Raw genomic sequence first — 12,946 nt, forward strand, 5'->3', positions numbered from 1 at the left:
TATTGCTTCTATATAAATCCATGGTGTGCCCGCTTCTTGAATACTGCATGCAGATATAGTTGCCCCATCTCAAAAAAATTTATGTTTGAATTGGAAAAAGTACAGAAAAGGTCAAGAAAAATGATTAAAGGTACAGAACAGTTTCCAGAAGAGAAAATATTAATAACATTGAAACTTTACTGCTTGGAAAAGAGACGACTGAAGGGGGACATGATAGCAGTCTATAAAATCATGACTGATGCAGAAAAAGTAAATAGAGAAGTGTCATTTATTCCTTCTCATAACGCAAGTACTAGGGGTCACCAAATGAAATTAATAGTCAGCACCATTAAAACAAGCAAAAGGAAGTATTTGTTCACACAATACACAGTCATTCTGCAGAACTCTTTGCCAGAGGATGGGCTGAAAGCCAAGACTATAAGAGGATTCAGAAAAGAACTAGATACGTTCTTGGAGGACAGGCCCATCAATGACTATTAGCCAGGAGGAGCAGGGACACAAACTAGGTTTTGAAGTGTCCCTAGCCTCTGTTTGCCAGAAGCTGGAAATGGGTAGCAGGGGATATATCACATAAGGTTACCTGTTCTGTTCATTCCCTCTGAAAGATCTGGCATTGGCTGCTGTTGGAAGAAAGCATAACAGACAATGGTGTCTGACCCAATATGGCTGTTCTTATTTCTTACGTGAATGATAAAGGCCAAGGGAAGACCTGGTTCATTCAGCCACCTGAGAAGTGCAAGTGTCTTATAATATTCTCAAAAGAGCCTGAGGTCGTTGCGGATTGTGCATCTGCTGTTATGCAAAGGCCCTCAACATGACTGTTTCTCTTTCAGTCAGCACTACCCAGTAGGATTAGAACAAGCTTATTCGCACCATACCTCGCCCTTTATCATGGCTGTTTTACTTAGATCTGAGGAGCTGGAGGGCAGCGTTATATATCTGTTGAGTTTTGCTGTTGGCGTTGACATTTCCGAGCATTTGGAAACCCCTACCTCAGACTTCTGCTCAGTGTTGCACAAGTATAGGGTTAAAAAGTCTTTGTATGCGTGGTTTCTTTCGCCTTGCTCCTCATCTTGCTATAATGTTCAGACTCTTGGATGTTCAGCACAGACCAAATTCTGTCCTCTCGTACACTCACTTGTGGCTACTATTGAAGTCCATGGCAGTCAGAGCACATGCTTCCTACAATGACATTTATCCCCCGTCCACTTTTGCTCAGTTCTCTGCTTGCACTTTCTCTCTGTGTCTCTTTCTCTCTCTCTCAAATACACATGCACACAAAACCAGATTGTGCCCAGTGCACAGTGTGCAGTGGCCAGGCAGTGTGGCAGTCACAGATTAATAGATTTCAAGATCAGATGGACCCATTATAATTAGCAACATCCTGCATCGCACAGGCCAGAGAATCTCACTTCATCATTCTTGTATCAAACCCATAGCTTTTGCTTGAACTCAAATATCTGTTAGAAAGATGTCCTGTCTTGATTTAAAGACTCCAGATGAGAAGAGGGCCCACCACATTCCTATTTGTTCCAATGATTTATTACCCTCACGGTTAAAAACTATTTATCTTACTTCTAGTCTGAATTTGTCTAACTTCAGCCATTGGATCTTATTAAGCCTTTGCCTGGCAGATTAAACATGCGTTTCCTCATGTAGGCATTTAGGGTACATTTACACTGCATGCTTATTTCAAAATAAACTATTCCGGAGGATATATTCCGAAATAGTTTATTTCAAAATAGAGCATCCACACTACAAGGAAACCTTGAAATTAGTCCGAGGCAGGCTCCCCTAAAGTGTATGCGCTATCTCGATTTAGAGCCCCAGGAAGCACTGGGGAGAAATTATTTAGAATAGCCCTGGTGAGGAGCTATTTTGAAATAACAGCAGTGGTGCAGCCACAGTGCAGCTATTTTGAAATAGCTGTTTCAGAAGAGGTTTACAGAAGTCAGAATACGCCACCCATTATTTCAGTATTATTTCAAAATAACAGAAGTGCTGTGTAGACACTCACATAACACTAGTTCTTTCGAAATAATGGTGCAGTGTAGACACACCCTTAGAGGCTGATCAAATCACCTCTGAACCTTCTCTTTGTTAAGATAAATAGATTTAGCTTCTTAAGTCTTTCACTGTAAGGGAGGTTTTCCAGATTTCAAATCATTCTTGCAGCTTTTTTCTGAGCCCTTGCTTGTCAGCATCCACTCAGAAGCATGGACATCAGAACTACACAGTGTCCTGGAGTCGTCTCACTAATGCCATATGCAGATGTTAACCCACTTGCCTAGTCCTGCTTCATATACACTCAAGAATAGCATTTGTTCTTAGTGACCGCTCTTGTTCAGTTGGTTAGCCCCCCCGCCCGCAAGTCTTCTCCAAGTCATTGCTTTCCAGAATAGACCCCATCTTGTAAGTGTGACTTGCATTCTTGGTGCTTAGGCATATGACCTTATATTAAGATATTTGTACAGTGAACTCAGTTTTCCATGTGAACCCAATGACTCTATAAATCTGACCTCTCATCATTATTTTATTTCTCCACCTATTGTCATGACGCCTATAAACTTCACCAGTGATTATTTTGTTTTCTCCAGATCATTGATAAAGGTACTAAAATGCCAAGAGGGACCCCACTAGAAACACTCCTCATTAGATAATTCCCCATTCATAATTACTTCTTTCAATCTGTTAGCTGGTTTTTAACCGATTTCATATGCGCTGCCTTGATTTTGTAGACGGATAATACTGTAAATCAGAATGCCATGTAGCACCAAGTTAAATGCCTTATAGAAGTCTATTGTGTCAACCAAACTTTCTCAGCCAAACTCTCTAGTATGCCAGCAGTCACCTTTATCAACCAGCCTTGTAATCTCATCAACAAAATATCAGATTTGTTTCATAAGACCTATTTTCCACAAATCCATGTTTATTTACATTCATTATGCGCCCATCCTTTAAGGCTTTACTGAATGCAACCCACTTTGCCATTACCATGATTTTTTCCTGGGATCAGTGTCTGGCTAACCAGCCTCTAGTTATTTGGGTTCTCCTTCTTACATCTTTAAATATAGGCGCAACATTAGCTTTCCCCCCAACCTTTAGAAGTTTCCCAAGTGTGCAGAGGTTTGTCAAATATCAACATTAATGGCTCAGAATGTTCCTCAGCCAATTCTTTTTAAGATCTTTGGTGGAAATGATCCAGTCTTGCCAATTTAAAATACTTAACTTTAGCAGTGCTTTTTACACACTTCCTAGTTACTGTTGGAATAGAAAGGTTTTCATTAGTGCTGTAAGTTATGAATAAATCATCCAGCTTCTAATCAAATCTAGAATAGAAATAGTTATTGAACATTTTGGCTTTTCTGTATCAAGATTGACAGTTTTCTACCCCTATCCCCTAGAAAGTCCTCTTCTGAACCATGGCTAGGATGGCTTTTATTCCTGATACATTTTAAAAATTCCTTCTTATTGTCCTTAACTAAACTAGCCATACATTTTTTGGTGATGCCCTTAGCTTCTTTTATCAGTTATCTGCATTTCATAACTCTTTATTTATTGGTATCTACTTCATCATGCTAGCACTTCATTCTCTAGTGTAAAGACAATCAAGTTCTAGGAAAGGAGCTAGAGTCACTTCTTTCTAGCATTGCTTACAGAGTTTCTCTCAGTTATATCTGGAGGCAAAGGTGCTGCATTGGGGTTGCTGGGAGCAGAATTTGACCCACAGAACTTTTATTAAGTTCCTAAGAGAGATGGACAGATAAGAGGGAAAGAGCCCAGCTCGCCTCTCAGATCCCAGGTTGTATTTAGTGGAGTGGCAGTCAAAAGTAATAAAACTGAGTATATTTGGTATGGAAACCATTGAAAGACAATAACATGGAGCCTCACAGTGCCACTTGAGTAGTGAAATTCCATTCTGAAAGCAGAATTTCACTTGAAAAGCATTGTAGAGCCCAAAGCTCATTTTCTTTCCATTTTTCATCCTGCCTGCCTTTACCTCTGCTACCGTTATTCTCCTCTGCGATCTTTAAAGTATTTTAGGCTGTAATTCCTGAAAGCTTGGCATTTAGCCTGTTTATGCAGTACTTATATCAAACATGATATGCTGCATCTTTGGTCTCATTGACCTCTGGCAACTGCTAAGACACCGGTCTGTGTAGAATTTTAAAAAGCAGCTACAGGTAAGTTCTTAGGAGCACAATTTACAATACAATACCACTTATATGTCTGTAGCTTCCTTCCTACAAAATGTCACAAAATGCTTTACAGCACCTGCCGATCAATACGGCAAGAATAACTTTTTTTAAGAGCTATAATAGAAGGGCGTTTGTTTTAAATAATGCAAATAAATCACGGAGACTCAGTGGTCTAAGACATGAATCTGTCTCTTCTGAACTACAAGACCCCCTGTAAGCTGAATATTCAACATCCTTTATTCTTCAGACATGATTGTGAGAATCCTCTGACCTGATACAATTGTCTCTTTGCTGCTACATGTTGTGTGTTTTGTCTCTAATACAGCAAAGTGCCCGCGTTTTTCCCCAACCATGCCCCCTCCCCCCATCCTAGATCATTAGACAATCCTATTTAATTGAGAAGGAGCCTGCTGTGAGCTTAGGTCCCAGCTGCAATGCTTCATCTTGGTCTGAGGGACCTTCTCGTTGGACCATATTTTCTGGGAAATGCCTTTGTTAAGGGATGCGCCTACATGTGTAATAATACTTGTTTTTCACTCCGAGAAATCAAAGCAGTTTGCAAGGCTGGGTAAACATTACTCTCCTCATTCTCAGATTCCAGATCTGATCTGGGGGTTGGTTGGGGCCCATTTCTAGTTAACTCCAATTCTGTACTTAGACTAGATCTGGGAGCCATTCCCTGGTTCAGACTTTGCTGCATACTCCAAAGACACTTAGCCCAGGCCCATTGCAAACCACTTAGGGGGAACCAAGCCAGTTTTAAGATTCTAGTACAAAAGCTAGACAGATATGACTCGGCTATGCTTTGTATTTCTGGAGGTGCTAGAGTCTGAAACTGTGTGAAATTCAGGGGAGATCAAAGCTCATGCAGAACAAAACCCAGAAATGGCTGCATGATCCCCCTCAATCTCCCATGTGAACTAAAGCAGCTTTATGACGTGTTGGAACAGTCCCAACTAGTTCTGAATTCAGCATCTAGAAGTAGCCGCTGCCAGATGCTTGAAAGGCCAAAACTGTTAGGGTCCCGTTGTGCCACCCTAGTTCACATTTTGTGCTATACTTTGCTTTCCCTCCCTCCACATAGTCCCAGTGATTTCCTTGTTTTGGTGAGGCTGCTCCAGTTGGCAGGTACTGCTCTGGTAGGCTGCGGGTGGCAGAATCCAGCCTTTTAGCATTTGCAGAAGCCCATTTTGGGTGAGAGAACTCAGTCCTGACCCCTGCAGGCAAATCAGTCTGTGCCCGGAAGCAGGAGGATTGGTGTGACCTTCAGGATTTTGTAACTGATCATTGGACTTTGTTTTCTAAACCACCCCTGCCTGTGGGGTAGAGGTTTCCATTTATGACACTGATCCATAACACAGGCTCAGATCCCTTTGCAGACATTCATTGATATCTGCAACCCATCCCCATTTCCAGTGTTTTTAAATAGCCCTTACGGTGGCATGTACATCAGTTCAAGGCTGCCATGACCTTGAATCCAAACCGCCCCCCCTCCTTTCAATTTGCATAAGAGAAAGAAGTGACAAACTTCTCCAAACCAGCCCTTTACATAAAGGTTGCACTTACAAGCTGGAAAGCTAACACGCCTCTTGAATTCTCTCCCTACCACCCTTTCTTCATTCATTCAATGTCCACCCTCCTTTCTGTTTCCCTGGCAACATTGAGTGCACATCCTGGAAAACTTTATCCGAAATCTGCTCTGGGCAGCTTTCCAAATCCATGCTAACCTGATTAGGTGTCTCTGGAGGCCTTGCCAGCTAATCAAATTAGGTAGCACTAATGGTAGTGAAGACTTTGAGTGGGCAGAGAGCAGTAAAACATAGTGTATACTTAGTGATAATTATACTTGCTTTTGTGTCATTGATTTATATGCCTCTTTTTTTTCTTCTTCCTCCTTTTATTTTTGTTGTGTTTAAACTCAGCAATTCGGAGAAAAGAAAATGGCTGGTACGATGAAGAACATCCCCTGGTTTTTCTGTTCCTGGGATCATCAGGAATAGGTAACATCTGGGTTGTCATTTGTCATGGGGGAGAGCACAGCTGATGGGGCCTAATGTAGGCATCATTTTGTGATGTGTTCTATCTAGACATTCATGTCAACAGCATGTGTGGAGAAGGGAGAAAGAGGAGGGGTTACAGCAACTTGCCCTCTTCCCCAGCTGTACTTCAGGGTCTGTCAGCTCACACACAAAACCCTGTTTTCAAGGAATTAGAACTCACTTGTAAAGCATGTCATCGGCTCCTGTGGCTAGGAAGGGATCACCAATGGATCCTCAGTCTATCCCATCCTCCTGTGTTTTGTCCGGGTAAATAAAATTGCTTCAGGCTTAAATTCAAATGTATGGCCAGATCTCCAGCTCATGCAAGTGAAGCTAAACTGATTTACAGCAGTTGAGAATCTGGGCCTTCGAGTCTCAACCTAAGACGAACATTTTTCATTCTAAAAATATTGCTTTTAACAGATTGGACCTTTCAAAAGAAAAATCCGTGCATGGGTATGCAAAATAACAAATGTAGTAATTTCAGAGATGGCTTTTAGAATGTCAGCACTTCAGGGCAAAGACCTTGTTTGTCTATAAAGCACCTAGCACGCTATTGGCACTAATAATATTTTTCCTGATCACTTAAAATAACATGAAATATGAACATTGGTTGATTTGTGAAATAGAATCACTTGTACTCTGTTAAAAAGGTTAAAATAGCCAAATGTGGCATTTGAAAGACGATGGACATTGTACTGTACATGCCCTCACTGCATTGACTTGGTTGGCTGGAAGATGCTCTAGTTTTATGGGTTAAGGATACTGGGCATACGTAGCCATTATTGTCATTACAGAGTCCTGTCTGAGCCATACTTGCCAACATATTTACTCTAAATGAGTTTCTGTGTAACTATATGAAAGAAATAAGCATCTATTCTTGAGGGAATTCTGCACCAGAAAGATAAAAATTGTGCAAACAATATTTTGAAAATTTCCGCAGATTTGTCAAAATAACATTATATAATTGTGCCAGTGTGAATTATTTTGGTAATTTATTTCAAAATCTGTCAGCAAGTATGTCTGTAACAATATAAACACACACACACACATTCCTTAGGAGAATAGTGTTAATGTTAAAGAAACCCCTATGAAAATCCACTTGTTTCTTTGCCCCCTCCCCCTCAGAGAACAGGTTGGGGAGGACAGACATTCACACCCCGTCCCCCAGATCCCAGCCTTGGAGCCCTCCCTAGCCCAGATACTCTCACCCCTCCAACCCTGCTGAAGTCCCCCATCTCCCTCCTGCAGCCCAGACACTCACACCCAGTCCCTGCGCAGAGACCAGCTGTGGGGACTTCCTGAGCCCAGATACTCTCACTTCTTCCCACCACAGCTCCCCCATTCCAGACATTTACATCTCCCTACTTCCTCCCCTCCCCGAGCCTCAGCCAAGATGCTCACAACCCTTCCCCCGAATCAGAGAACTGAAAGGAACCGCAAGGAGCCACCAAGTCCAGTCCCCTGCTCTCATGGCAAGACCGAGCACCATCTGAACACGTGGGTTTCAACCTTTTTAAGCACAAGATTGCTTTCCAAATTTAAGTCAATCCAGGATCTACCTCAAACCCAAATACCCTTCCCCCCCCCTCCCCCATTCTCTGAAGCTGTGCCCTGCTCACTCTGTGGAGATGGAGTACGGGGATGAGAGGAGGGGGACACCCTGAAATCAGCACCCCCCCCCTCCACCTCTCCTATCCTGCATTTCAAGAAAGGAGCTCCCAAAGGGCAGGTCCGAGGCAGAGGACAGGAGCAGCAGGGCAGAGGGGGAGAGGCAGCTGAAGTGCCAGCACTTAATAGTCTTCTGGCCAAGCCAGCCAGGCTCACCTGTCAGAGGCTTCAGGTTCTACCAGCAGATCCTGATCTACATGTTGGTGACCACTGGTCTAGACCATCCCTGACAAGTGTTTGTCCAACCTGCTCTTCAAAACCTCCAATGATGGAGATTCCACAGCCTGCCTAGAATCCAGCCACAGTCTCTCCCCCCCGAGAACAGACACTCACGCCATCTACCCCCAGAGCCCAGCCATGCCCCCTAGCCTAGACATACCCCTCCTGCCTAGAGACGAGCCCCAGCCCAGACATATTCCCAACCGCTGCACCAAACCCATCTGCAGGCCTGCCCACCCCCTCGGCATAGTACCCTCCAGAGCCTGTCTGTTTGCCCAGGCTCTTTCTGACTATCCAGAGAGACGAGGGTCTCGGTTTTCTTGAGCCAGTCTGTTTGTTGATACAGTGTCAACGTAGATTTATCCTGTAATATATGTTTTGAATTATTGATTGTTCATGTGCCTAGAGTTTTTATGATAGACTCCTTGGATAAATCAAATAAATAAAGAATATCACGTTTCCCAGCAAATTCACTTCTCATCTGCAAAGTAAAACCCTGGGATGTCTGGCATAAATGTAACAAAAATCGGATCCAACTGTGCATCGTTTTTGTCAAAAGAATTAGAATGTCACTGTATCTCCATTCAAGAATAAACCTATTAAATGTTGAGCTGAGGATCCCCTTGTGCTCAGCCCATGATGCAGTCTTCATTGTCCATTTGTTAAATTTTCAAAAAGCACCTTTGTGCTTTTTACCCTTTGCGCCTCATGCTTGGGAGAAGCTCCCTGTAAACGTGAGAGAAGCTACCTTATCATTGTCCTTCAAATCTCTCCTTAAAACGCTCATTTTCCTCTTTTGGATCCCTCCTTAAAACTCTCCTTGATGTCTTCAGAAAATTGTTGTTAACAGTAAGGCTGCTGGTGTGCCAGGGTTGCCAGGTGTCAGGGTTCTGACTGAAACACCTGGTTGAAATGGGACCTGGTGGATTCTGGTCAGCAATGCTGACCAGGCTGTTAAAAGTCTAGCTGGCATGGGGCTGGCAGGCTCTGTACCGAGTTCCGTGTGACCCCCCAGAAGTGACAACATGCCCCCATCTCCATCCCAGATCTTGCATCACCAGCAGGAGCCTGCACCCCCTCTCACACCACAGCTCTCAGTCGAAGGCCTCCTCCCACAGTCCAAACCCCTCATTTCTGGCCCAGCCTCAGAGTCCACAAGCCCAGCCCAGAGCCCTCATTCCCTCCTGCACCCCAAACCCCTGCCTCAGCCCCCTGAAAATGAATGAGTGAGTGAAGGTGGGGGAGAGCAAGCAATAGAAGGTGGAAGGATGGAGTGAGTGGCGGCCTCAGAACGGGGAAAGGACCTCAGGGGAAGGGTGAAGCAAGGAACATGGCAAGGGTGTTAGGCTTTGTGTGATTAGAAAGCTGGCAACCCTAGGGTGTGCCGACACCAGTGCACACCATGCTAACTAATATTGTCTCATTGTTTCCTTGTGCTCCCTAACGCTGTCTTTGTATAGGTACTAGGGATGTGAATGTGTACTCATGTCTATGGTTAACCGATGAGCCTGGGTGGTTACACATGGCCTAACCTTCACGGTTATACATGACCTCTCGCTCCCCTCTGTTGTATCAGAGGCAGCCGCACGGGGGGCAGGCGGGAGCCAGTATGTGTGGGGAGACAGCTTTAAAGCCCCATGCATGCTGACTCCTGTGGAGCCACCTCTCCCCTCCCTGCACTGCTGCCTCTCACAGAAGCAGCAGCATGGAATGGGGGGGGGCAGGCAGGAGCTGGTACATGCGGGGAGCCAGCTTTCAAACCAGCTCCTCATGCATACCGGATCCTGCACAGCTGATTGTCCCCCTCCCTTCTTCCCTGCTGCCTCTGATATAGAGGCAGCAATGTGGGGAGGAAGGAGGGACAAGTGGGAGCTGGTGCTCTCGGGAAGCACTCCCAGTGAGCACTGGCTCCCTCCCTCCCTCCACATGTAAAAAATTTGGGTAGCCACATCATATACCTACTAGGGATGTTAAAATGTGTGTATTTTTGTAAATCTGTAACTGCAGAAATGATCAGCGGGTCCATGTTTACACACAGTGGCGGAGGTGGGAGACGGTGTTTGCTTGTCCCCCCTTCCCCTTCTACAATGCTGCTTCTGTATCAGAGGCAGCAGCGCAGGGGTGGGGGCAGTTTCCTTGGCGGGAGCTGAAAATGTTAACATCCCTAGTAGGTATTTGATGTGACTTGTCTTATATTTAGATTGCAAGCCTTTGGGGCAGGCACTTTCCTTCTGCTGAGTGTTTGTTCAGCACCTAGCACATCAGCTGCCTGTTCCGTGACAGGGCTCCTAAAGGCTGCTGCAATGCACATAATAAATAATAGCTGCTATTAAAAGATGCATTAAAATTATTTGTTCTAAATGGGAAACCAAGATTTTTAAAACTCACTGTTATCTGTGGGTGACTCCATTTTGCCATTTCTGCCTGGCGGTGTCTTAAAGCGACCTGCTGCTCAGAAAGAGCTGAGCTCCTGCCTTCTGCAAATCAGGCCTCTTTGAGGTGTCGCAAGCTGGGTACCCAAAATCTGAGCTGCCTAAAATTAGGGATGTAAAATCCAATTTCAAATGATAACCAGTTAAATTATACATTTAATTAGTTAACTGGCCTGCTGGCGCAGCCCCCTGTGACGGGCCCAGCTGGGCTGCTGGGGCCGGGCAGAGCTCCCTGCGCTGCAGACCTCCAGCCTGTCCGGGCAGGGCCTGCTGCAACTCACTGCAGGAGTGGGGCTGCTCCAGCCCAGGCAGACGCCACTTAGCCGGTTACTCCAGGAAGCATGCCAGTAAGGCAGTGCTCACCCTGTAACCAGTTAACCAGTTACCCTTATACATCCCTACCTAAAGCCACTACTCGCTTTTGAAATTCCTGGCTTATCTTATACAGAAACAAGTAGTGCTGTAGTACCTTAGAGACTAACAAAAATAGGTATGTAGTATCATGAGCTTTCGTGGGCAAAACCCACAGAGTCATAACAGCCTCCTGTGGTTGCAATCAATATTCTTTAAGAACCATGTTTTGATTCATGCTCTAACCTTATGAAAAGACAGTATCCTGAGTGAATTTTTGTGGAAAGTTTCATTTATAGTATTCTATATTAATACAGCTGCTGAACATGGAATATTGTTACAGAGAAAATCTCCATCTATGGACTGCCTCTAGTGTCTGAACTGAGTTAAAGTCCTGTATTGAGCACGTGTTGTATAGAATTAGACATGTGACTCTTGTAATTATTTGTGGTACATGGAACACACATTCTGATTGTTTTAACACAATTTTTTTCTTAATATTTTCTGACTAGGTAAAACAGAACTGGCTAAACAGACAGCCAAGTACATGCACAAAGATGCCAAGAAGGTAACCCCTGTTTTAGTTGTACTCTCTCGTCCGCTGCGGTTTAAATAGCAACGTAATTTTGTTCATTAGTGCATGCCTCACTGCATAGTCCTTCTGTGGTGGAGAGCCACACTCATACCTGTCCAATCTGGGTCACTGTGGCACTTTATTCAACAGCTGACAGGAAGCATCAGATTTGTTTTTGTGCATCAGTAAGGGAAGCTGTTGGTTAAAAGCAAACTTTAAAAAAAAAAAAAACCTCTGTCCCTGCTTTAATAACACTTCAGTGTAATTCAAAGATTTTAGCAAAAGCAGTTTTCTGTGTTTATGAGGCTACTGTTAATTTGAAAATCATGTGCTGTGAACAAAAACATTTCTTTTGCCTGTGTCACTAATAAAGCCTTAGACCATTGGAAGTGAAGGAATTCTGAAAGTCCACTTGACATGCCTCTCTATGTGCTACACGTTTGGTTTTTACATTTCAGTCAGCTTGGACAGTGAAAACGAGTGACGCCATTTTCAGGTTCTCAGTGCCAGAGTGGTTGGTCATGGATTGTTATAGCTGTTTTCTTGGGATTTATTTTTGAAAGGGTATATTAAGGAAACATTTTTAGGTAGTATTAGGTTTCAGAACATCTTTTTTTTCCCCTTATCAAAACTGGACCAAGATTTTAAAAATTGGGAGCCTACAGTTAGGCTCCATGTTTAAGACCTGCCTACATCTCAGAAGCCCCAGCGGCTTCCACTGAGGTCAGTGGAAATATGCCAGGGTAAAACTAGCATGAGCCTCAAAAACCAGCCCTTTGGATGTCACAGAAGAAAACGCAGAGACGACGCACCAAAGCATCATGCAAACTGGAGTTAAGTCAAATCTGCCTCTCCCAGAAGTGGAGAAAAGACCAGATGAAATGACACATTTTGAAAGAAGGATCAAAAGTAAAACCAGGTCATAAAACAGCCTGGTCTGGTTTCTTTTCCTCATCCATCTATAATTGCCTTTTAAATGTAATAAATTCCACTTCCTGGGGGACAAGCATCTTAACTCAGAGCTGCTGCACCTGGGATTGGTCAGTGCTTCAGCTAAACATCAAATAGAAAAATCAGCCGAACATTGAATGCTGGGTTAATTCAATAGCATGCACACATCAGAGTTTGACTGTTTGGCAATCATTGCAGTAATTAGCCCTCTGAAGAGGGGTCATAAACTTTATGGACAGTTATAGGGGATGCAGCTATTAGCAGGAACTGGCTTATTAAGAAAGAAGCATTTGTAATGGTCTCATTTTCATACTGACAGAAAGGTTAATATTTAATTACAAATGCTCATATCCTTATACGGCCTGCCTTAATATGTGCTGTACGTCCAATGAACTCTCTGATGATTTGCTGACACAGGCGGGGTTAGATCACAAATGCGAGTTGAGAAACGTCTTAGGGCCTGGTGTCAATTTTGCTCTCTCCAGAGTAATTCACTGGACTCTCAGGAGG

At 43.8% G+C, this 12,946-nt stretch overlaps 1 protein-coding gene across 1 annotated transcript in view; it reads left to right on the forward strand.

The window, feature by feature from the left end:
* CLPB (ClpB family mitochondrial disaggregase) overlaps positions 1 to 12,946 on the forward strand; it is a 134,405-nt gene that overhangs the window by 97,487 nt on the left and 23,972 nt on the right. The window contains exons 8-9 of the mRNA XM_075919632.2: positions 6,122 to 6,199; positions 11,424 to 11,479. Of these exons, the coding sequence (XP_075775747.2) occupies positions 6,122 to 6,199; positions 11,424 to 11,479 (134 nt within the window). The remainder of the gene's footprint in view (positions 1 to 6,121; positions 6,200 to 11,423; positions 11,480 to 12,946) is intronic.

The sequence above is a fragment of the Pelodiscus sinensis genome, chromosome 1 (assembly GCF_052426305.1).
Source record: "Pelodiscus sinensis isolate ZL-2025 chromosome 1, ASM5242630v1, whole genome shotgun sequence".
In the NCBI taxonomy this organism is placed as follows: Eukaryota; Metazoa; Chordata; order Testudines; family Trionychidae; genus Pelodiscus; species Pelodiscus sinensis.